General features: G+C 43.4%; 1 protein-coding gene across 1 annotated transcript in view; it reads left to right on the forward strand.

The window, feature by feature from the left end:
- The first annotated feature begins 23,478 nt into the window (after window positions 1–23,478).
- PPP1R14C (protein phosphatase 1 regulatory inhibitor subunit 14C) overlaps window positions 23,479–25,537 on the forward strand; it is a 60,382-nt gene continuing 58,323 nt past the window's right edge. Inside the window, exon 1 of the mRNA XM_042796163.1 lies at window positions 23,479–24,241. Coding sequence (XP_042652097.1) covers window positions 23,963–24,241 — 279 coding nt within the window. The 5' untranslated portion in view covers window positions 23,479–23,962. The remainder of the gene's footprint in view (window positions 24,242–25,537) is intronic.

A 25,537-nucleotide genomic window follows, 5' to 3' on the forward strand; every position in this document is an offset into this window, starting at 1 on the left:
CAGATTGCTTGTTACATCTAACTTCTTTCTTACTTCAATTTTTATGAAACTCTTGAAGATAAAGATCTTACTTGAGATAACTTCTCTGAAAACCCAAAAAGACTTCTGAAGACTCTGATGATTTTGCATGTGATTTATAAAGCAAAAACTTGCTTTTAATTTTTGTTTTAATTTCTTCAAGCCTCTGTTGTGGTGTCTCAAGCATAGTAGTGCGAATTTATGGTTTCAAGACTTCAAAACCACAGCATAATTATCTGTGTTTACTAACCAGCTGAACAAGTCACTTGCCACCTGAATACTGGAAAGATTGTTTTTCCACTTAAGAGAAAGAGTGAGGGGTCCATAGTTTTGTCTCACAGAATTTTTATCAACCAGTAAATGGAGAGAAAGTCTTGCCTATTGTAGCAAAGCAAGCTTCAGTAGCAACATTGTGCTGTGCTGAAGATGTGCTCCCGCCTCTCCCTAGAAAGTTGCCACCTACAGCCAGTTGCCTTTCTCAATGGCAAGAGATGGATGTTCTAGAGAAACACATTTAAACTTTTAATAACCTTATGTCAAAAGCACTGTAAAAGCAGGTTACTTCAGGTAAGTACTCCACTCCCTTTGCAGTGGATACTTCGGTGTTTAACTACCACAAACCATTAGAAAGATTTTCCTTAAGGTCATCTTAAATCTCTCATGCTGTATCATAAACCCATTACATTCTCCCCCTGTCCTCAGTCACATAGAAATTAATTAATTCAGTTTATTTTGCAATCATGTTTTAAATGTTGAAAGGGTTCTCACATCCCCCATTTTCTAGAATAACCAATCTCATTTTCCCTTTTTTCTCATAACTCATCCTCTTGCCTTCCCTAGACTTACTCCAGCCTATCTCCATCTTTCCCAAAGTGTACGATATGCACAGCTGTACACAGCACTCCAGCTGAGTGCTTGTATACACCACCCCTGTCTCTGAGATTCTGTTCCTGAGATATCCAGCTCTGAAGCTACATCAGTAAAATACATACCTATGTGGCATAATATAGAATAGATGACAAAATATATGTAGGACAGCAAAGTAAGGTTCTGTAGGAATCTTCTTTGTGGTGTATAGATGTGTATAGATGTGTAGTGCATGATGTGTATAGAAAAGGTGAAATGTACAAACTGGCTTTGGCAGAAAGCTGGTACTGAGCAAAATGTGGCAGCATATGGGAAGAGTTACAATGCATTTTGTAAGACCCTGGGGCAGGTATAAGGAAGTAGAATCTGTTGTGAAAACAGAAATGCAGCTAATTAAAGGACATGGGTATTAATATGCCTACCTATTTAGTACTCAGCCCTTTCATAGCATTTCTGGTGATTACACCCTACAGCATGAAAAATTAAATCCTTCAGTCTTATTCTAAACAAAACCGAAACAGGTATCAGTGCATTGGCTGTATTTCATTCCTTCAGAGTAGGAATATCTAAATACTCAGGACCCCAACCATGGTTGCTGGAAAATAAAAGAGCTGAGGTGTAGAGAATAAGCCTTACGTTGCCTTGCAGTGAGTGTTTACTCTTTGAGCCATGTTTTAGAATAAGTGATCTATATGGGTTCAAGTGCTTCCTTGTACTTAATTTGGGTGTATACTAGGAAGTTCTAAATTCAAGCTTTCCTGAGTCCACGTCAGGAGGGCAGAGTCCTGTCTCTGTCACCGAACACTTGAAAAGAACCAGTAAACCTTAAGTACTTATCTTCTTAAGCCAAGGGAGTGAAATTTGAGCAATTAAACAAGTGACCAGAGAGAAAGTGGTAAAGGTGTTCAGAATGGGAAAAACAGTGGTAAAAGCAAGATGTAGTCATTTCACTTTTGCTGATTTCTTTAGTTCAGAGCTACGTGTGTAACAGGCAAACAGAGTCTAGCAGGACAGACTCTGACGCAGCAATAAGTCTGCCTGAAACGTATCTGCTGATTGCTTTCCCCAGTTCCCTTCTCTCATGCTTGCCTGACAGCTCAATTAGTTCACTGCCATAAGAAATGGGTCATCTCAACAGCACCATAGCATATGGGTCATCTCCGCAGCGCTGTAGCAAATGCAGCAGAGCAGAGCGTGGACTCGGGCTTCTGAGCCTTCGCAGCTGGCGGAGGGCACCAGCGGGCAGCCGGCTTTTCTCCTGGCACAGCTCGGTACCCATCGCTCCGGGGGCAGCGGTGGTCAGGGGGGCTCTCGCTGAAGAGATTAATCCCTCCTTGTGTTAATCCCTCCCTCACAGATCAAGAACTCTTTCTGAGGTTACCCCAGGTTCCCATACTCCCCTTTCATTCACACTTGCATTTACTCCAAAAACTGAGCAATGATTTAAGTGGTTTTATATTTCAAGAGTATGCCAAAGAAGTTTATGGAGACTTCTACATACGGCCCTATAATATTTGCCTTTATTGCACATATCCAGTAGGCATATAGTAGAGCAGCCATTAAATGTAATGTTCAATACATATGGCCAAAGGAAGTGTGTTTAGAAAGCATGGCTAATAGTGTAGGGACAAATTGCATTTTGTATCCCACAGATACAAAGGCTGACAGACTGTTAGTTGCATGATCATTAGCTAAAGTGAGCTCCACAGAAATGCTTGAGGCGAAATAATAATAATATGGTGGCAGATGCAGCAGGAACAGCACAAGTCATCAGCACCAGTTAGAATGTCTTTTGCTTATTAGCAGAACATTCAGATTCCAGACAGAATTGTTAGGTTTAGTCTTTTTCTCATTTTTTTTCTTTATGAATTCTTCCTATCTTCAGGTCTTACTCCTTTATTGACATTGAATTTTCAAAGAATACCTAGAGACTACAAAATTTTCTTTGAAGAAACATATGGGTGAGAGAAGTTTTTTATGGCCTAGGAGAGGCTGTTTTCTTTATAACAGCATGCAGTGTTCAGATTCTTAATTACTGTTGCATTTTAAAAATAATTTATGCATATTTATTATTAATACTCCAAAATTATGATGTATAAATCTATGTCCTGATGCCTATCCCTAGTACTGAAACACAAAATTACACCAAAAACCTGCCTGCAAATGTAAAAAAACCTGCTCTTTATCATCTTCCTCCTTGAAAAGCCTGAACAAAACAGAGGAAGATAATAAGGATTTAAATGCATTCCTCATGATTTGTATTTCTTACACTGACTGTGGTAACAGTAATAGATTTTGTAGGTTTGGTCAAAGACAACCAAATATGAAACAATCTGTGCAGCGTTGTGTTTGGTCCCTGAGGGACACATCCATGAAGAACCATGAAGTCATATTTCATAATGACTTATCTGCAACTCATGGTTCAGCCTTCAAATTTCACAGGCACGACAAGTTATTAGAGTTTAATTCTGTTTGTTACTTCAGTTCCTAACTGAAACCAGCCACTTCTCCACATTATTTAAAATTTCTTCAGATGCTGGCTGGTTTCCTGCTGCCCTCTCAGGCGTGAATCAGTTTAGCAGCACTGCTGAGACCATCTCAGTGTTGTGCTGCACTGGGAGGGACTTTAAGACACCCTTCAGAACATGGTTGAAATAGGACTACAGAGCCCAGAAAACTATTCCAGGAGGTGGGTGTATGTATTTAAATCATGTTTCCCTTCAACACAACTAGCCATGGCATTAAGAATTACCTAATTTTTTACTACTACATAGCACTCATAGATGTTGAGGAATTTTCTCTGCTTTTTTTGTTTAGGAATGTGTCAGAACTCCTTTACTTTCTGCTATTAGCCAGGGTGCATGCAGTCTAGTCTAAAAGGGCTTGATCACACAAAAATACCCCAAGTGCTAGACTGGTCTGATTTTAAAGTGATGTTTGACAGAAATGACTAAATAATGGATGCTCCTTAATTGTAGGACACGTACAAGCACATGTGATGTCTCGCAAAGATGTATTATTAGAATTTTTTCAACCACTCGTGTTTATGTTTTTTTTTAATGTTTCCAGGCAATAGAAATTTAAGCTTACTAGTTGGTATATCATATGTCACCCAGTCTCCACCTCCCTTAGTCGCATTACAGCTTCAGTTCCAGAGTCCTGCATATCTGTAGATGAATTTAGAACTGTGCGTGGAAGAAGTCTTTGGGATGTAAGCACACACTTTGATACTGCCCACAGTAGGGACGGACCTAGGTGGACACATACTTGCTCTCCTAAACTCAGAAATGTGTGAGCATTTCTAGCAAGAGTAATTGCTATTGCCAATTCAAAGTGCATTAGCCATGAATGCTTGCTATATGCAGCTTCATTAGGAATGAAGTGTAAACACTGCTGTCAATCAACATTTTAATTGCCCAAATGTTTGTGGAAAGCCAATTCAGGATGATAGGAACATGTTAAAAGTGAATTCACCCTGAAATTTCAGCACTTGGTTGTGAAAGTATTTGCAGTGCTGACCCATCTGCACCTGGATTCTTTTAAAGCACTCTGGAGCTTTATCACTGCTATGATTTTTTTTCTCGTTCTAAAGTTGGTCTTGTAATAATAGAAACATGAAATTTGCTGACAGATTTCCCAGTGAGCTAGGATGGGCTGAAACTGCTATTTTAAGCACCCTTGTGAGAAGTGATTGGTAGTATATGTACTGAGCCTTGATTCAGCAAGAATTGGTGCAGGATCCCTGCTTCATGTTCAAGCTACAAGAAACATTGAAGAGGAACTCTACTTAAATGAATGGATAGAAACATTGCAAGATGTTTGGAAAAGCAACTTATTAATTTTGTTAGTAATAGAGAGCTGAAGATTACTCAGAAGAGTCCAACTCTATTGAGAATCTCAGCTGATGAAAATGGGCAGAAATTCAATGAATTCAACATGGTTATAATGATTTTACACTCACTCAGGATTTGATCTGACATCTGAATGTGAATTTATTTTAATCACAATTTAACCACAACTTCTGTCAGTTGAATACCTTTATATCTCGTTGTTCTGAAGCAAAGACAAAACTATTTTCCATCTCTGTATGATCAGCTTGAACAAACTGGGAAATCAGTGAAACAGGCAGTTGAACAGGCAGCGTAAACATGGCAGGATAGCCATGTTTAGACAATCTAAACCTATGGTAGATGACAGACCTCTGAAAAAGATTTTTTTGTTAATTTAATAAGTCAGCTGCACCTGAGAGTTGAAATTGATTTTGAGGGTGATCATCCGGAATAGCTTCCTAAAAAGGCCTGGGAAAGGAGGAGGTTTTAAAAGACTGGTTAGTAGTTGTGGTTATTGTGCTGTTGAGATCTGAGGTATACTGAGCTGAATTAGTTCCATATTTCTTTTCAGTTGAGGCTGGATTTAGCTGGAGGTTATCTCCTGGCAGGGCATGAAGCTAAATATGATTCAGAAAGACATTCTCTACAATAACTTCAGTGGTTTTGCACTTACTTAATTTTATTTTGTCAAGATCAAATTAAGCCAATTCTAGTTCATTAGGGAGGTGTGTGCACAATGAGCCTGGGGATGCAGAAGGGGGAAGCAGCCTTCGGGCTGCGTGGATGCCAGCCCTGACAGCTTTCACACACTCTTCCGGGGGGGGATGGAAAGAATGATGTAGCACAGCAGATTTTATCTGCGTGTGATATTTACTATTATTATAAGGGAATTTCAGGGTGTGGAGTTAACCCTCAAAAGTCTCTGTAACTACCTGCATATGTCACATAATGTATGTCATGTAAAATACATTCAGCATTCCCTGGTGAGTCTTTCTCTTCATCCTCTCCTATAATTGACCTGATCCACCAGCGAGCTCCCCGGTGCTATTGCAAATGAAGCTTAGGCCCTCTCCACATCTCCAGCCTTTTCTCTGACCCTTGAGAAGCATCTCCTTCAGCATCTTCTTGCTACTCTTGTCTTGTGATGTTCCTGGCTAATTGCTAGTTATTCCCAAATCCCGACTCACACAGCAGCTGTATACCACTTGCTCCTCCGTGTTTCATGATCTAAAGGAGGGAAGAAGTGCTTTTTGGAATGCAGCCTTCATAGAAAGCAAGAGTAATCTGGGATGGAAGAGTTTAAAATGAGCACCATCCAGTCCAACAAAGAGCTTGTGTTTTGGTGGGGTTTTTTTGTTTGTTTGTTTTGTTTTGTTGTTTTGTTTGGGGTTTTTTATTGTTGTTGTTGTTGTTGTTGTTTGGTCTTGGGTTTTGCTTTTTGTTTGTTTATTTTTTTGTTTTTGTCTTAAAAGTGGTGTGTTTTACACCGTGAGGTATCTCACACCAATAAAGTCTCCTGAGGTTAAAAAACCAAAACCAATGTGTGTATAATACCCTGCAGCTTTAGTACAGAATAAATTAGTTTAGCCTGAAAGGGTGTTTGGACAGAAGAAGAAGAGGCAGAGCTTAGTGCCTTACCTCACTGAATTTTTCTTGCAGTAAAACTGCCGTGCCCAATCTCTCCTGCAAATTTATCACATGCCCATTATTTGCTCCAAAGTAAAGAAAACATATTTTTTTCTTGGGAAGTGTTGAAGACAAAGCCCTAGTCTCCCTTTCCAAGCCTGACTGCCTTTCTGGGCAGCCTGCCCGCAGTTCAGGATCCCTGTTTATCCCAAGGAGAGCAAAAAAGCACAAAAGGCCTTTCTAACATCCACCCCTTTCCAGGTGTCAGAGGCCAGGCTGTGCCTGGGCAGGGGGGGACGGTGGGAGCCACGGCACCAGGTCTCTGCTGAGCCCACCGCCCACAGCCGACAGACGGGGTCTCCAGTGCATCTGCAGCCAGAGAAAGTCACACCAGGCATGTAGAGAATGGGGGGAGCAGAGTGCACCCCTGCCCACCCATGTAAAATGGCCATGGAGGAAAAAAATATGTGTGGCGTCCTGCCTTTAACAGCACAGCAGAGTCCGGCGTTTCCCTGCGGTCTCCTCGGGAAGCATCCCTCCCCAGGCTTTTGCTGGGCAGCACAAGTCCACGCAGTCTCTTCTTGAAGGCTGCGGCTTACCATCTTAGCTAGATCCTAACTGTATCTTTGATTCCGCCTGTTGCCTTGCCTGCCAGAAAGTAAAAATCAAACGTCCCGTTCTTTGTGGGTTATTCTTTTTTTGATCTCTGGAAACCGTATCCCTGAACTGCATTTTCAGTAATTGCAAGATTTATTTTTGTGCTGCTGTACATTAATCACATTGGAATGGGTGGAAAGCAAAAATAGAGAGGGAAGCGCATAATTCTTGAACAGGAAGAAAAAAATCAAAACATATCTAATTTTCTAAGACTCTTGAAAACAATGGTGCAGACTGGGTGGGGGGGGTGGAGGGGGTTGGGAAGTAGAGCAAGCTGCCAAAATGTACATAAAAGCAAGTCAGAACTGCACAAAAAGGCATGATGTTCCTTTAAAAAGCTACGTGTAATCACCAGGGTACCTGACTAACTGGTACATAACATGTTCGTCTAAGCATAGTAACGCTCCCACTGGGAGAAACACCATGAGCCGAACAAGAATATACATGCTTTGGAAATACTTTTCCAGAATCATGATGCTTGTTCCATTAGTCAATCTGGTGCGCTTTCAGTGGGTAGAAGACTGTTGAGCCTTAAATGAAACAGTCACACAGAAAATACGGAGGGAAACCGGGGAGCTTCATTTTTGAAAATGAAACTTCTGCATAGAAGAAAATAGGAGGACAAGATATGATCCTGTTGGGGTTTGCCTTAGAGGCCCTCAAAATGCCACAGGAAGTCCAAGCCACAGAAATGCCCGCCATTTATTAAGTAAAGATAAAGCTGCAATAATCTTGCAAAGGAAAGAACCAAAAAGAATAAAGAAAGAACTGAAACCTGTAGTACTCTTACAAATAAATAAGTTTTCATATCTTTCTAAATGTCTTTAAGTCTGTTATGCCTGACTCACTGCTGCTTTTGACTTTTCTGAAAATTAAGTCCATTTTTCTGCATAGTGTGTCTTTGTGGTACAAAATAAAACAGGAACATAAAAGCCTGAGGAAAGGATGGATTCTCAGTAAACACTCTGAATTTTTGCTCCCCCAATAGTCAGTGCCATCTGTAAGCAGGGTGAGGGCAGAAGGGCAAGAGCTTTGGCCCAAAGTCTCTGAGAGGCTGAAATCGCCTGTTCCCTCTGTCCTACCACAGTGGCAGGGCCCTGTGCCACATTAAGTGCTGGAGAAGCACATGAATCATGTGAAACCCCTGTGGCTCTACAGCCCGCTGTGGTCGCAGGGGTGGCATTGTACGTGGGGCTGCCAGGCTGGGTGGCAGCGAGGGGCAGCGTAACCTCCTCGAGGCTTTGGTTTTGCTGAACAGGATTGGCTCCACTCCAAAGCCGCAAACCGAGCAAAATTTCCAATCCCTTTCTGAATAAAATTGAATGCGTTGTTGATGGGGCCTGAAATATTGATGAGCCATCAAGATTTTTGTTTCCTGCACTCTGATTGATTTCTGGTGCTCAGTAAATGTAAGAAAAGTTCTACACATGTGAAGTGGTTCCCAACTAAATAAATGGGGAAAAAAACATCTCAAAAGGACAATCAATAAAGACCTGATACTTCCTCAACCTAACTGTCTATAAAGGCTAAATTTTCTCCAAATCAAACCTGTTCCATTAATAACAAGAGCAGATGAAGTGAATCTGAGATGTGAACAAGTGTTACAGAAATTCAAAATCTCTTTCCAGTGATTGTCAGAGGTCGTGGCACACAAGGGAAGATGTGAGTGATCAACACACCAAGGGACTGTACTGCCCCAAATGGAGGTGTTATGATGAACTTACACACCAAAAAAGGTTTTAACCTGCACTTACCCTAAAGATGTCCTTGAACTGGGGTCTCAGTTACAGATTTCAGCAAATGATAAGTGTTCAGAAGAGGAAATAGCAATTATTTCAAGGATATTACTAGCTCTTGGACTAGGTAGCTGGTTTGACTCTACATGGTGCTCACTGCTGGTGTGGCCTCAAACAGGCGGGATGGCCCCAGTGAAGCACAGGGAGGAAGCTGTAGCTATTGAGGAACTGCATTGATTGCTTTGATGCTTTCTTCAGCTGAGACACGTGTTGATCTATTTGAATGCATTTGGCTTTTGAAATTGTTTTAGAATACCTTGACAATACTTTTTTCATGGAATCACAGAAAAGGGGATCTGGGAAGCATGGAGGCACCTTGTCCATGTTTGTCCTGTTCCTAAATAGACACAAAGGGAGATGCTCAACTTCCTTGCGACAGTCAATTTGAGTGCCTGATTACCCTTATGAACTTCATAGTGAATCTTGTATATGAGTACTGGAATTGATATTGTGCTGACTAATGATGTATTACAGTCTGATCTATAACCTCATTTTTGTGAGGTCCAGTATTATGCTCTGAGAACACAAAGGGTGAATGTACTTTGCTACCTGAGTCCATGACTTAACCATCATTTTACATTGACTTACACACTAAGCTACTTCCAAAATGTGCTATCTCACCATTTCCTGCCCCCTTCCCAAATATCTCTACTTTCTACCTCCTGGGTATTCATGCAGCTGCAGCAGCTGTACTGGGGTCAAGTCCTTCCTCCTTCCCTACCTCACCCAGGGAAGGGATGTTTTCTGGTGGATCAGGTCCTTGGTCTGGATGACTGTGCAGCTGCAGAAGTCCTCACTTTTGCACCAGCAGCAGAGGGAATATGCAGCCAGGGACCTGGGGGAATGGACTTAGATTAGTGCCAGCCCATTGTGAAAGTGACCCTTAGGTACTGCCCAGGTATTCAAATATTGCAAGCCAGCTTCCCCTCCTCCTAAGATGCATCACATCAAAAAGAAAAATGGTTTTCTTCTGTTTCAAAGCCTTCACACTGCTCAACAGTTTCACATTTGCTCAGTCTTTTTTCCACAGACACTAAGGCTGGGACCTTGCCTTGAGAATGAGGAGACCCCACTATACCGTTCCAAGAACTGACTGAACATCATCTGCTTAAATGGAGTTTTGCTTTTGACTTTGGTGGGGCTGGCTTTCATTCTGAGGCTCTATGCTGGGCACAGAGAAGAGGAGTGGGGTCAGACATCTAAAGAACAGGCACCAGGAAGACTTCTCCCAGCTGTGTGGTGGCCTGCTCATGCCTCTGTGGCCTCCAGGCATGCCAGCATGCAGTGGGCATGGGTGCAGCATCGTGGGGAAATAGGGGTGTTTTGCACATCCAAAGCTGCCACATGGCTCCACAGACACCACCGACATGACCTGCCCTAACTGGTGCCCCAGCACGGCTCTGCTCTCAGCTTTCCCATGTCTGTGCTGGGAGAGCAGGACCTTTTGGCTTTCTGCAGAAATGAGTCAGGAATGAGTTATAAACAGCTGCCCTGGGATTATTTCCCAAATTTCAGGACCTATTTCTAGTTCTGGGTTGGGGTTTTTTTCTCCTTTCATTTGTTTTTATCTCAACTTTTTGCCCCATTCTCCCCACGCCCAGCTTGGGGCAAGATCTAGGTCAAACAGGTGATGACACAGCCTTTCCCTCTGGGCAGTAAGGTCCTCTCTGCTGAGGAGGAGACCAGGAAAAAAACTTTCCAGGAAACAGAATTGTAATGTTAGATGCAAAGGCAGGTGACAAGCACAGACATGGATGAGCACTGCAGAACTTCAGCCACAAAATCAACATGGAGGTTGCCAAAAAAAAAATAGCAGGAGAAAATGGCCAGCCTGCAAGGCAAACCACAGCAACCCAGTTTAATTGCCTAATTCAAAGTCCGCTGCTAAATAAAGATAGATCTGTAGTTCTCTGAAGCAGCTCATCACTGCAAAAGGCTCAGAAAACACAACTCTGTGTGGGGAAAGGAGTGTGGGAGAAAAAGTCCTAGGAATAATCACAGAAATTATGAAATCAGTATTTTTCCCACTCGGGAGGTAAAATTATAAAATAATAACAATAATAATAGTAATAATGGTAATAATACTTTTCTGTATTTACTGAAATAACACCAAACTGGACCAGAGATGCAGCTCTCTAGATGCTGTGCTGAGGGATGTTATGGCCCGTGCCCTGTACCCAGCATGGCCTGGGTCATGGAGTGGCTTTGGGGAGTCCCTGACACCGGGCAGGGTCCTCCTGTTGCATCAGTGCCATAAATCTACTTTTGTCTTCCTCTCTGCTATGCCCTCTGGGAAGCAAAACACAGCGTACACATGGTTCCACACTCCGAAGCGAATTAATGAAAGCTGGACTTTTATAATGATCCTCAGGACTCTTCTGTCATTTTCCTAAATTGGATGGGCACCTTACTTCAGTATGGCAATTAACGACAGTTAAATATAAATTGAGAATTAGTATCTTCCAACTTGATATGATGTAGTCCTAGCAGGCTTTTTAAGCTGTTTCCAACAGAAATCATTATTCTTCAATTACACTGTTTCAGCTTTGTCAGCTAGTATATAACCTGTGCGTGTTGTTCTTCAAATTAAAGAAAGGCTTGGCATTGCAACAGGGAAGAAGCACAGCATCTGCAATAGAAATGCCAAAATCCTGGAAGCTGCTCCACAAGCATGAGTATTATGTGCAAAGCAGATGGCAGGAAACTAAGCACATAGGAAAATACATGAGGTGTGTTTTGTGTAACTGTATTGCTACATTTTATTTAAGGTAAGTTTTTTTCGATGTATGCAATATACTGGAATGCTTATTAAAGCACTGGCAGTGCTCTGTAGAACAGGTGCCATTCTTAGCATTTGTGCAATAATATAAAGCTTCAGTAAGAGAAGATCGTTGTGAATCATAAGGATGACTTGGAAAGAACATGAAAATGCTGCCTGTTTGGCAATCAAGAAAAGATCCAACCACTTCACAGGATGCAGTTTGCAACTTTCATCCTGTGTAATGAAGTGAGCCAGGTTACACACGTGACCAAACACTTATGTAATAAATGTTACCGTAGATTTTCCAAGTGCATTAGTAATCCAATAAAATAATTCCCATGCTTCAATTAGATATGTGTATATTTTTCCCCTGCCCCATCTAATCAGGACAGATGAATTACATCAGATGGGGCCATCATGCCTGCTTAGGCAAGGACTGGCAGTTGTGAGATACCAGAGCTCTGCTTTGCTCTGCAGGCAGCAGACACTCCCATTGCAGGCAGAGGATTATAACCTGTCGAGTCAAAGTCTTAATCTCATCTCAGTCATGAGTCAATGTTGAAATAGCAATCAGTGCATGCACAAACAGCAAGAGGAAGATTTGTTGTGTCTGATGGGAACACTAAAGGAGAAAATGCTTCAGCTGACTTCACTGAAAATTCAGAGGACTCTTTTATGAGGAGCAAAATTTAATGACAGTACTCATAAGAAAATTAGAAATAAACAATTTAGCTGTGCTATGAGGAGAGAGGCTTATTTAAAACCTTCTATTAATTTTGATAAATATACTTTAAATGCTTTGACATAAAAAGAAACATGTCGTGTCATGTTAATATATGAAGCCAGAGGATTCACAGGTCCCATAGCTAATATAGGAAGGATGGAGATCAGCCAGGTAAAAACACTACTAAATAAACAGCTGGTTATTGCTGAATAACTTAATGGTAAAATAGTTATTGCCATTATTATCATATCTCATATAATAATAATATTATACTGTTTAATATATTCATCTATGCATTATGCAATATAGAATACTATAAATTCAGAATAAATTCAGAAATTCAGAATTAATTTCTCTACCTGCTTTCAGCCAATAAGGAACATCTGTTTTTTCTTTTTATCTTTTTAAAAAAGATTTCTAAAAATGTAACTCAGAGAAGCACTGTGCTGCATGCTTTTGAATGATGCAGGGATGCACTTCTGCTAGCAGGTACATCAAACTAGAGGTGAAGTCAGGCATGTGCCTTTTCATGGAAGTGTCTTTTTTTTTTTTCACTAACAGACCATAGCCCAGATTTCTATGGCCAAATCCTATGGCCCAAAATCCTAGGGAGGAGAACTGAGAAAGACTGGCAGGAGGCACTGGCTCCAGCCATGAAAGAGTGCAATACTTCTGTTCACTTAAAAACCTGTAGAAAGGCTGTTTAATAGAATTTTTCAAGACAATTGCTGGCAGAAGTGTTTTAGAGTGTGATGGGGGGTACCAACTGCTATGGAGATGTAGTGAGTAAATATTTGTTTTCCACTGTGTAAATGGCAACCTCATAGTTAGGGGACTCGTGTAGAGAGCTGGAAAGGTTGATTCTAGGATTGCTTCAGAGTCACCCTAAAAAAAAGCTTCCTCTAGCCACCCCAGTGCCTCCTAGTGCAGCCCCTACAGCCTCTGCTGAAGTCACACTGTGAGAAGCAGGGTATATAAACCCAAATAAAGTGCTGCAATGAGGCTGCTACACTGCTTCTAGTTCTCATTTAGAATCAGCCAAGGCAATTCTGAATGAGGCTCACTGCTGCGGACTCAATTTGGGCACCTTCTGCAAAAGCAGGAGGTTTTTTGGATTGCTCTTCTGAGGTAGTCTCCTGCACCGTGTAGAAAATGTAGCTACCTAACCACGGGCTTGGGATTCAGCTCTGAAGGAGGAGGGCAGTCAAAGTGGATTTGCTAACTCTAAAGATGATCTTTAAGGTCCCTTCCAACCCAAACCATTCTATGATTCTATAGATGTAAACAGGAAGAAATTCTTTCCTGTGAGGGTGGTGAGGCACTGGCCCAGGGTGCCCAGAGCAGCTGTGGGTGCCCCCTCCCTGGAAGGGTTCCAGGCCAGGCTGGACGGGGCTGGGAGCACCCTGGGCTGGGGGAAGGGGTCCCTGCCCCTGGCAGGGGGGTTGGGACTAGATGGTCTTTAAGGTCCATTCCAACCCAAACTGTTCTATGATTCCATGATTCTACCTATAATTGCCTCATTTCATAATGCTACAAAGCTTCACTATGTATCATTTCAGGAATAATTTGGATGGATGAATATAAATGCACTGTTACTAGAAAAAATGTGAGTGTGAAGTACAATTGTATATCAAAATATAGGCATAGTTAGATAATTCAACAACAGCATGCCTGAGCTGAAGGACCATTCCACATAGCACCAAACACTGGTACAATCTTTTTCATATGCTCTGCCTCTACTTTTTTCAGAGTCACCTTATGTTTTCTAGAACAGCTGCTTTAGATCCAGCCTCATCATCAGAAAAGCACATAATTTAGCAGGTGTATCTTATCAAATTCAATTTCTGCCTGTTTTTTCTTTGATTCATTAAGCTCCTTCTCCCATTCTCAGCATGATCCATGGCAGATTGCAATCTTTTCCCATTTACAACAGACCAGGGACATTTTATTGTCTGTTCTTTTAAGATGAATTACTCATGTACTAACTTCACAGAAGCTAGCATATATCTACATGTGATTTCTTCAAATGCCAAGGCTTCTTTCTGAGGTCAATCTAGTGAGTTTTTGAGAATCAGTACAGAGGGCTTTAGGAATAAGAATCATTAAAAATGCCCTAAATTATTAATGATTAATTTAACAATAGCTAGGATGACATATTTAAAGGTAGTAACATACTACCTCTTTTTAAGTGCAAAATTTTACAAACATACCTCAATACCATGCCTTTCACATCACATAGGAACAAAATATAAATAAAATTAATAACTTTATTTTTTCATAACTCACATTTTACATAGTTGTATGTGATGGAGGGGCATTTGCAGGCTGTGGGGCAGATGGAGATTGAGCTATGTAATAAAACTAATGCTTAAATTACAAATGATACCCTATCTGAGGCTAATAAATTGACTAACCCTCCTGTGAACATCAAACAGGTCAGTGCAGTAAGAGGTGACTAACTAGCTGATGCTTGTGGTGTTTTTCTTATGGTGGTTTGAAAGGAAAAGAAAATAACCCTGATGTAGATGGTATTTTCACTACTGCAAGAAATATATGGGTCCATTTTGCCACACTTCTCTGAATTTCAATTTAGGAAACAGTTTTATGAAGTGTTGATACCAAACTCTCAGTGGTGTTTAGAAACGTACAAAGCAAGAATGACAGAATAACTTTAAAGTTGACTACTGTTAAAAAGAGTAACCTGTGTTTATTGAACCTGACAGTGTTCCTCTCTCCTCCCATTACAACTAGAAAGTTAAATATAGGACAATACCTGTAGATAAAAGCTCCTAAATCATCTCTGCACTACCCAGTTCTTTGAAGCTTGTTAAAAGGAGGCAATTGAGACAGGAATTTAAGAGATTAACCAATATGTATATTCATACAAGATAATTAAATTTTGAAGCAGTCATACCATTGTATAAACCTTACTTGAGCTGAACCTCCTGGAGAATGAGTTAAGTCTAAGTGGGGGAGGAAATGCTAAATTGTGCCTTATACTGAAAATTACTGCAGACAATCTAATTTTTCCACTTAAAAAAATGTTCTTTATGTAACCAAATACCTTACATGACCATGTGTTTTTAACCTCTGCTCTGTTGTCTCAAACCATACTGTGCAAGGTTCTGGATAGGGAGTGTCTCTTTCTACAGATTTGTAAAAGTACTTAGGATGATGGGAATTTCATCTTGGTAATATTGCGATGAATTATTATAACTATTTTGTATTTATGAACATCTTATGCTTGCACATGGAATATTTTTCTTTCATATATTACATATACAGAGCTGCTAAGTGCAGCAAAATTGCATGAATGCCCCAGAGCTGGATGGTTGTTGTACACATAAAAGCTTATTCATTTAAATTGCACATATTTAGAGAGGGCTTTTGGATCCTCCTTCTTAAAAATAGGTTGGTACAGATTTACCCACAGAAATTAGGACTGAAGGGTACTTTCAGGCTATGTCTTTACAAGAAACAGGGTCATGACCTCTTCTTTCACCCTGAGGGCAAATACCATGGTGCTGTTGATTGCTTTTCCCCCTGAATGTGATAGCCTTGTCCATAGTGGCTCTTGGGGAAAATCTTTGGAGATGTGGTCCACAGGACAATGACCAGTGCAGGGCTGAGCTCCAATGTGAATGCCACTAGCAGCTTAGTGAGTAGCTGGGTACCAGTGCTTGAGCCTGCCTCTGGCCCTGGGGAGCTTGGGGGAATAGGTGTAGTCCAGGAGGCTCTTGATTCATCTCTGACTTCAGCCTGGATAAACTCTCCCTGTAGAAACATAAATAAACAACAAATATTTGCCTTTTTTTTTCCGAAACCCTCTGAAAATGTGGATTCCACAGCCTCCCTAAGCAGCGTATTTTGCCATTTCTCTATCCCTACTGTTTGAAATTTTTTTCATCACATTTAATCAAAATCTCCTTTGCTTCAGTTTAAACTCATTATTCCCTCTGCTCACCACGTGAGATCGAGAGTACATTATTTCCCTCAGCTTTATTGACACTTCTGCATTTTATAAACAAAATAATTCTGGTTCCTTTAGTCTTTCCTTGTAGGTTATTACAGAAAGGGCATATCTTTTAGACCTCCAATCATTCCAGTTGCTTCTCTCCAATTTCTGGCCAAACTGGTCCGATATCTTCTGGAGTCTCGCACTCTTAATAGGGGCCTTACCCACAGAACCTTGCACAGTAAAGTTACTTCATGTCTCACATGCATGACACTCTTCTTTTTACATCCCACTGTGATGTAGTTTTTTTCACCTCAGCATGTTTCTGACTCATGTTCAGTCTGTGATTCAGATCCCCTTGGTCCTTGTCGGTAGAACTGCTGTCAAATTCACATTTTCAAATCATGTATTTGCACAGCTGACTACTCCAGATGAATGTGGAGTGTTTGCTTTTCTTTTATTGAATTGCATCTTGTGATACACATATAAAACTGATGAACTAGTTTTGCTGCTGCTCTACATTTTGCTGATATCCTTTCTCAATGACTGCATCCTTAATGTTTTTTATTTACTAGATTTTGTGTGGCAACTGAGACTATCCTTAAGGTTTGAAAAGTGCGTTCAGCACTCTTGTAAAAATCTTCCAGAAAGAGCAGTAGAACTTATTCTACTTTTGCTCCTCATTTTGATCTCTATTCAAACCACAGCTGATAGCTTTCACCAATTAGCCCTCTTGATTGTTTATGCTCCCTCCACCAAAATAGCTTTTAGCTTGAAAGGACATGCACTGGGATGGCATCAATTACTTAATGCTTTTAACCATTCTGTGCTCTTGACATCTCTTGTTATAGCCAGAGAGACCACAGGCTCTTTCCATGCTAAACAGCCCAGTATCATTCTTGCTTTCCCAAAGGAGGTAACTAAGGACTTCGGAAGTTTAGCATATCTTTCTTGTACAACAACCAAGAGCAGCACCGGGTTTTAGCTACACATCCATGCCGGTTTTTAGACAGTCTTTGGATCACTCTTCATACATTCCTCTTCAGAATGCTTTGAGGTGCAGGGATGAGGGGACATGAGGCAAAGCAGGACTATTGGCACCCAAATTGCTAAGTGATTGTTTTCTGTCTAGCTTCCAGTTTTTCTTTCTTTTTTTTTTTTTTTTTTTTTTTTTTCCCCCAGATCCAAGCACCTGAGTGCCATCACTCACAACTAATTGCTAAGCAAAATGGGTAAAGCACATTATGTCCCGCCTTTACAGGCTGGCCAAGCTATGCAGAATAACTTATTATCATTCTTCATTATTTCTTGAGTACAAGTGAAATGGAGTGTGTAACAGAAGTGACAGGTACCAGCCTGGGAGATGACTGATCCAGAATATTATTAATCTAGATATTGTGAGTGTCTCACTCTAACCCGTACATTCTTTTCATATTTCTGTTTGTCTTTTTTTATGGACTAATACAAAGACTTTATCTGTGTCATTTTCTCCCTTTGTATTTTACCAAAGGGTTAATACTTCTATGTAAACAGAGCGGGATTCAAGGGCAAAACAACAATCAATATTGCTAGAGGCTATGGGATGTTAATTGTCCAGCCTTGCTTCATGGTTTGCTTTGCTTTTTTTTTTTTTTTTTTTTTAATCTTTTTCCTTTATTGATTCCTTACCTCCCCACTAATCCCTTCCAGAAAAAAGGAAGGCTGTCCACATCTTTATAAATAAAAGTGACAGCTTGGGTGGTAGTGCTCAGATGAACAATCATAGGTTATTTGTACCAGGAATTGCTGATGTTATTGAGGGCAAGTGCAAGTAAACAGAGGTTACTCACTTGTTCTTTAGTTGCTACCTATCCTCAACGCAAAGTACCATGGCAGCACAGCCTGTGTATCCTCACATGACAGAACAGCATGCACTAGAGATGCTCAGAGATGTTGTACTTGGTACTTGGGAGTGCTCTGAATTCATGGCTGCTTTCTGAGGCCCAACAGTGGGCACCCAGATTGCCTACCTTTGGAAACTGGAACCCTTCCAGAGAGACCTGCTGCTCTAAAAGACCTGGCATCCTCTCTCACCACTGCCACTGCAAGATCAGCTGGGAGAGCCAGAGCCGAATGGCACCCAGGTCCCATGCAAACTGCCAAGACGTGTGCTCAGGAGGAGCCCAAAGGGCAGGTCTCTCCCTGAGGACACCAGCTGGGCAGCCGTAGGCAGGACCGGGGGAAGGAGAGGAGGCTTCTATGGACAGCTCGTGTACAGGGGTCCTAATTCGCCTTCTTGTCTGGGAGTGGTTACATAGAAGGACTGTGTGGTCCTACACTATGTGTGTAAGGTGAGTGTTTGGAGGAATTCTACTGCAGAGGAATGGCCACCACTGGCAGACTTCAGGGCGTTGCAGTCTCCAGCCATTACTGGTGTAGGGGAAAAATAAGGCTCCAGTCACATCCCATGCTTGGATCTCTGCTCTGAGGCAGGAAGAGGTTGTCATTGTGCACGTTTACTTTGTAGGAAATAATGGCTGTATGTGTACAGATTTGTTTTTCCTTCTATTTTTTGTTCCCTCAATTGTAGCATTTACCTTGTACCTGAACATAGCTTGGCTTGGGTGTTGGGAACACCCGACAATCTCCTCTTGAAATGCAAGACTTCCAAAGTTTAATGATCAGAGAGTCTCAAGCTATAAACAGTTTATATCATAAGCAAGAAGGACCAGAGCAAACACTCCAATGTAACAAATATTTGCTTTGTGTCATTATTTTATATGACTAATATTAGAATTACTGCTTTGAGCACAGGTATTACAGCGGGGGGGCTGAGCAATGAGCTAGTAGTCTCTCCTTTACAAGAAAGGACAAAGAGGAAAAAGCAGCCCTTGGTAACAAACATTTGTAAGAGCCAGACTCTGAGGAGCTTTTTAGTAAAGGCAAAACAAACTAAAAAAGTAGGGGTTTGGATCATCAAAAGGATGATTGCAAGAACAAAAAGTCAGCAGTACTGAGAATGATAGATCGACACAACCACAATGTTTTTGGAGTGTGGAACATCAATATCACAGAGAGATGAAAAGCAATTGAAAATGAAAACAAAATCATAATACATGTGGGGACATGAGGAAGTCACCAGTCAGAGAGAGGGGCATTAATTAGGACATGCAAAGTAGAAAATCACTTAGCGACACAGAACCAGTTAACAGTTCATAGCCCCAAGCTAAATTCAAATAGGAGACACAAAAATGGCTATTATATACTGTCTGACAGACACGGGGTACCACTGTGATGAAAGCAGAGCTCAGTTCTGCAGTGGTTTATGAACGATGGCAATCTCCCCCTGAACTACTTTTGTTTATTGATGGGGAGGATGGCCACACTGATCCAGACACAGCGATGCACGAGCGTGACCCCAGTATCCACACCACAGGGGGAAACATCCTCTGAGCTGAGTGGGGTGTCAAGGCTTCTCATTGATGAAACACTTTTCTCACACAAAAATAACATTAAATATCTCAGGCTCCTCTGATGCAGTTATCAGGCGCAAGACAGACTATCATCTAGTTGATGGAAGTTTCCAATAATTGAGCAAAAGAGAAGCCCCGCGACAGCAAATTTCGATAGTGTTCCTGGAACAAAGTCTCAGAGCTCACCAACATGGTGCCATGCAGAGCTCTTAAATGGTGGGCTCTCCAGTAGACAAATTATTGCAAAAATAATGAAGTCTACCATCACACATGCAGGAGATTCCCTGGCAACTCCTAACTCAGGTATTTTGTTACCAAGCCAAGGAATACAAGCATGAAATGACTTTCGTGATTCTGAGAACGTGTAAAGGCTAACATGCATTTCAATGAGGAAATAAAATCACCAACTGGTGTGTACTTTGCAGTTTTAAACAATTCTGTGTTGCTGAAAATCTCCAGCAATGACTCTTCCACTCGACTCTAATCCTGAGCACATTGTCATGTGAAGCAGAAACCACTAAAATTATATACATGTGAATCCCTTAAAGAGCAAATGCCTCAGGAAAATAACAGATACTAAACTGAATGAAATTTCATGACACATGCTGGTTTATTTCAGAGTCTAGCAACTTCTTATTTCCAAAGTTGTTCAGAAAATAGCATGGAAATATCTAAGAGAAGCTGCTATGAAAGAGTGGAAAGCCATGGAGGAGAGGCAAGCTTTGGGTGTCTTTCCTTTGAGCTGCCTCCAGGGAAGGAAAACTTGTGGAGAGCAGCATAAAAAGGGGTTTTGGTTTTGGCCAGAGTAGTATTTGACAGGAAAATGGGGATTCAAAGTATCACTGAAGATAGAAAGCCTAAACTTTGTTTCCTAAATAGAAAGCTTGCCTAGAGAAGAACCTTTTAGCCACAGAAATGAGTCAACGCTGACATTTGTGGCCAGCATTGACAAAAATGTCAATTGTTTAGGAAGAGAATATACCTGCTGACAAACAGGGTTACTAAAGGTGAACAGGCAATTAATGCTCAGGGCCTTGAACCCTCAAGGGTCATTGCATAAGCCTCCTGAAAAATTAGTCCAGATCCTCTTTAATATTTTATTTGATTGGAAAACAGGTTAGGACCATGCAATTCATGCATGGGAAGTGTGTACAGCTTCATGTTGCTTACATTCACAAGAGATTTCCACATCCACTGTTTGAAAAAGAAACATAGGGAAGTGCAGGTGCTGCAAGTGTTCCTCCACCTTCAGTGTTTCCTAATTCAAGTTCTCTGTTCTTTACTTATCCTTATCAATACAATGTTCCTGTGAGAGAGACCTGGACATGATCACACTGAGAGAGCACAATATTTCAGTGGTGGTGTATTTTATCCCCCGCTTTGGTTTTATTGATCAGCCATTAGCTTTAGACGAAATGCAGCACTGCGATTTTGATTTAGATGCTGGAAGACCCTGTCCTATAAAACTTAATTTCTTATGCCCTGAATTCATTCCTCAAAGCAGGTCTGAAAATGGGGCTGAAGGGTTGGGAAGGATTTTACCTCCCTCTCCTGCATTAACTATTGTCTTTGTTACGGGTGTAACCATTAATGGTTCCATTGTGGTACAGAGAAGTATTTGCAAGGAAACTTCTCACTCCAAGAAATGCTCTCATACGCCTCCAGACACTCAGGAGTAAAGTAGAGATTGTGCCCACACAGGGCTGCCTTGCTCATTCCCAGGATGTAGCAGATCTAAACGTTTTTGCTCAACTTTGACTTTTAAACAAATAGATCTTTCTTTCAAATGAAGCAAAATCGTTGCAGGAAAGATTCTTGGCAGCACTTTTTGCCCTGGCTTCCTGAGGAATGCACTTGCTTTAAAAACTGAATGAAAACCCAGTGGCACATAAAACTGCCTTATGACAATGCTGGCAGTTCTACCAGTTTCTCATCCACCCACGTTTACCAACCACTATGCATTATGTTACGATTGTAACTTTGAAATGATAACCTCTGAGGACATGGTTTTTAATCACCAGTACCTCATTTTCTACTTTAAGAGTGTTGCGGAAGTGCTATTTGAATAGCGGGTGCCAGCTTTTAGATGTCTGCAGTGATTATAATATCCTATTAATAGTAGTATTGAAAAAGTCCTTCAGCTGAGACTTTCTGGATTCTCACACTCAGAGTCATCCAGAATATTTTAGCCATCTGTACACCTGATATTTGCTACAGCAGGGAACAAAAATCTCAGTGTTTTCCAAGCCAGTTTAGGACCAGTGTGGAACACCTCAGCATTCTTTTGGCTCCAGAAAATATCCTACTATGGTGACAATTCGGGTATTCCTGCTTTATGTCCCATGGAACATCAAGTATGATGCATAGTATGGCTTTTAAAAGCCCCTCGTGCAATATTTACCTTCTTCTGCATTAATCAATTTTTTTCTTCTCAGCAACCGAAAACAAAATGAGTCTGTAAAGATGAAAGTGCTCTAAACAGGAAAGTTTCAAGTTTTGTGGTTGAGAATGTCAGCACCAGACTTCCAGCATGATATGCAGAGCTGAAGACTCAAATTATAGGGCACTCTAAACACAAAAGTTTAAAAGACAGCCGCTCCCCTCTTTCAAAAACTCCTCTGCATCTTTTTTTTTTTTTTTTTTTTTTTTTAAGAACAAGTTGTTGACGATGGTATTTGCTTACTGTATTTACCCAAGACCAGATTTATAAAAGCCAGGCAGGCAGCACTACCCAGCTGCCACTGGAAGTCAAGATTTGCTTGGGTAATGGCAGGGAAGACTGCCTGTCAGATAGGACAGGCCCCTCGCATAGAGTCAGACTTGCGAGATGTGACTTTCTCTCAAGTTCCACCCGTGTGATCTACACTGATGCCTAGTTGCAGTTGCTCAGTATCTCTGAAAATCATGAGGTACCTGAATGTGAATAAGGAACTTAACTTTATATCCCTTTCTTTGAAGAACTGGTGCTTTTTTAGACAAAAACTTAAAAGCTATCCTACCATTTAAGACAAATAATAAGGCTTTATCTCTTCATTATATTAGATTATGATCTCTTTAGCGGCACAAGCTGAGTTTTACCTAAATATCCTGATGAGACTCAAATGCCTCATGCTAGCCTCTTGATCAGTGGTGTGTCAAATGCAGAGGGCAGAAGCTGAAATGCCACTGCTACCATGTGGGCATGCCAAAACAGCTGCAAGGGTTTGACCGGAGCAGATATGCCCAGCTAATTACAGCCAGTGATCCATGCCCCTTTTTGCCTCTGCCCCTTGCTGACTTAAGGCATCCTCCCCCGGGCCAGTGTGTGCAGGGGACGGTCCCCACAGCTGTACCTGAGTTTGGGGACACCAAGCACTTGCAGCCCCAGGTCTGCATGCACAGGACGTTGGCTTCTGCCTTTGTCACAGGCAAACAAACCTCTTCGCTAACAGGGATGGTCCAGGGCCCCTGGCCCGCGCCTGCGGTGTGTCAGCTGCTCGCTGGCAGTCATCGGCGCGTTTTGGTGTGTGTGATGGGCCACTCGTGATTTCACTCAGTGCCTCCTGAGAGACACAAAGCCGCTGAAAACGCTAACGCTAACCGGTGCCTTTTAGAAAGACAGCCATCTCCACATGGCGAATTGTTACACTAACTGCTGATAGCTCGAACTATTTGCTTTCTATTTGAGTTCGCTGCCCTGAAATCATTCATTTCACCACCCATCCCACCCCACCCCCCCCCCCCCCCCCACACACCCCGGAGAGAAGAAACCGATCGCATTCAGAGTTTTAATGCTGCAGATGTACAGGAGTTACAAACGCCGTGTGCGTGACAGGGCAATACTGCATTGGGGAAAAAAAAAAAAAAAAAAAGCCAAGTACCGCCCAGCAGCCGAAATCCCCGGGGAGCCTCCGGGCAGGGCCCTGCGGCGGGCACACGCCGCCCCGGCTCCGCCGGCGGCGAGAAGCACCGGCACCGGCACCGGCACCGGGGCCGGAGCGGCCCAGAGGCTCCGCCGCCGGCACCGCTGCTCCCCCGAGTTGGCTCCGAGCTCAGGGCCGAGCCGAGCCGAGCCGAGCCGAGCCGAGCCGAGCCGAGCCGAGCCGAGCCGCCCCTCGGCTGTCCCCGCCCCCCGCCGGTTTGGGCCCAGCCCTCCCGGCGGCGGGGCCGGCTGCGCCGCCGTGCCATGCGAGGCTTTAAACGGCAGGTGCGGGGGAGCGAGGCAGACGCGCAACCGGCGGCTGGTGCGGCCCGGCGGTAGCCTTTCGGCTCGGCGGGAGCCGCGGCGCAGCGGACCATGTCGGTGGCGACCGGGGGCAGCGAGGCGGCGGCGGGCGGCGGCGGCGGGAACCGCGTTTTCTTCCAGAGCCCCCGCGGCGGCGGCGGGAGCGGCGGCTCCTCCGGCGGCGCCTCCCGGGAGGACTCGGTGTCGGCGGCGGCGGCGGTGGTGCAGGTCCAGCAGCGGCGCCACCAGCAAGGGAAAGTGACGGTGAAATACGATCGGAAGGAGCTGCGGAAGCGGCTGGTGCTGGAGGAGTGGATCGTGGAGCAGCTGGGGCAGCTCTACGGCTGCGAGGTGCGGGGCATGGGCCGGGGTGGCGGGGTCCCCGGCGCGGCCGCCGCAGTCCATCTCCCCCCCCCCCCCCCCCGCCCCGCCGCCGCCTCCCTCGCCCCCCGGCATCCTCCTCCCGCCCCGAGCCGCGTTCCGGCGGCGGGCAGGGGAGCGCTGTCACCACCACCTCCAAATGACATTCCCGGCCCGCCGCCCCGCGCCTCCGCGGTGCCCCGCCGCGGGGGAGGGGGGAAGGTGGGTCCCCCCCCCCGTCCGGCAGAAAAGGCGTCTCTCGCCCCCCTCTCCTACCCCCTCCCGAGGTGAATGGGAGGGGGCCGCCTTTCGGGGACAGGCGGCGGCTGCCCCACGGCCGCGCACGGAGCGGCCCCGCTTCTCCCGGGGGTGCCGGGCTGCGGCGGCTGCGCGCCCCGGGGCGGTGTTCGGTCGGGAGCCGCTGGCCCTGCAGCCCCCCTCGGGGCGCGGAGGCGCCTGCCCCGGGCTGGGGGCGGCTCGGCCCCCGTTAGAGGCGAGATGGCGAGCGCCGGAGGGGAGAGCGTTGTGCCGGGGGGAAGGAGGAGGAGGAGGAGGAGGAGGGAGCTGCGCGGAGGCGGCTGTTGTGGAGGAAGGAGCCCGGTGCGGGTACGGTCCCCGCTGGACCGTGGTCTTGTATGACCCCGGGAACCGGGTGGATACGGGCCAGGACATTTCAGCGAGCAGTTAGAAGATCGTCAGGTTGAGATTCGAAAATACCGTGTGTGTGTGTTGTATCTAATTTGTAGACATAAAACCTGTTTTTCTGTTACTCTGGGCAAAAAGTGAGTGTTGCCAGAATGAATTTTCTTCTGTAGAGGACAGGTGAACAGGAGGATTTTTCAAGATTATTCAGAGGAATAGTAACTGTTGTCTTCCCTACAGAGATGAGTGTTGTAAGTAAAGGAAGTACCAGTACTTTGTTTTGTCAAAGCTTCATTAGAAATGTAGACCTTGAAGTCCCCAGGGGATCCTACCTCCCTGCCACCTTGAGTATTTACTGTTATAAAGGATCAAAATGTTAAGTCTAAACTGAGATTTACACACACTTTGCCCATCGGTAGTCTAATTCACTTTTGTTAGAGACTTCTGGAAGTGAGATTTGTTGAAGCTAAATGTGACTTTTGCGGCTAGCATGTCTGGAGCCAACATCTTGCCCCAGGGCTCCCTGGTATTCTGGAGTTAGGAAGGCAAGAGTTTGACAGTCCCTGAGGTGTGAATGTCTCAAATGGATGTGAAGGCCTAAATAACCAGGCCTGAATATCTAGCATGTACATCATACAAATGTTT

This window comes from Tyto alba, unplaced genomic scaffold (assembly GCF_018691265.1).
Source record: "Tyto alba isolate M040663 unplaced genomic scaffold, T.alba_DEE_v4.0 Super-Scaffold_22, whole genome shotgun sequence".
Taxonomy (NCBI): Eukaryota; Metazoa; Chordata; class Aves; order Strigiformes; family Tytonidae; genus Tyto; species Tyto alba.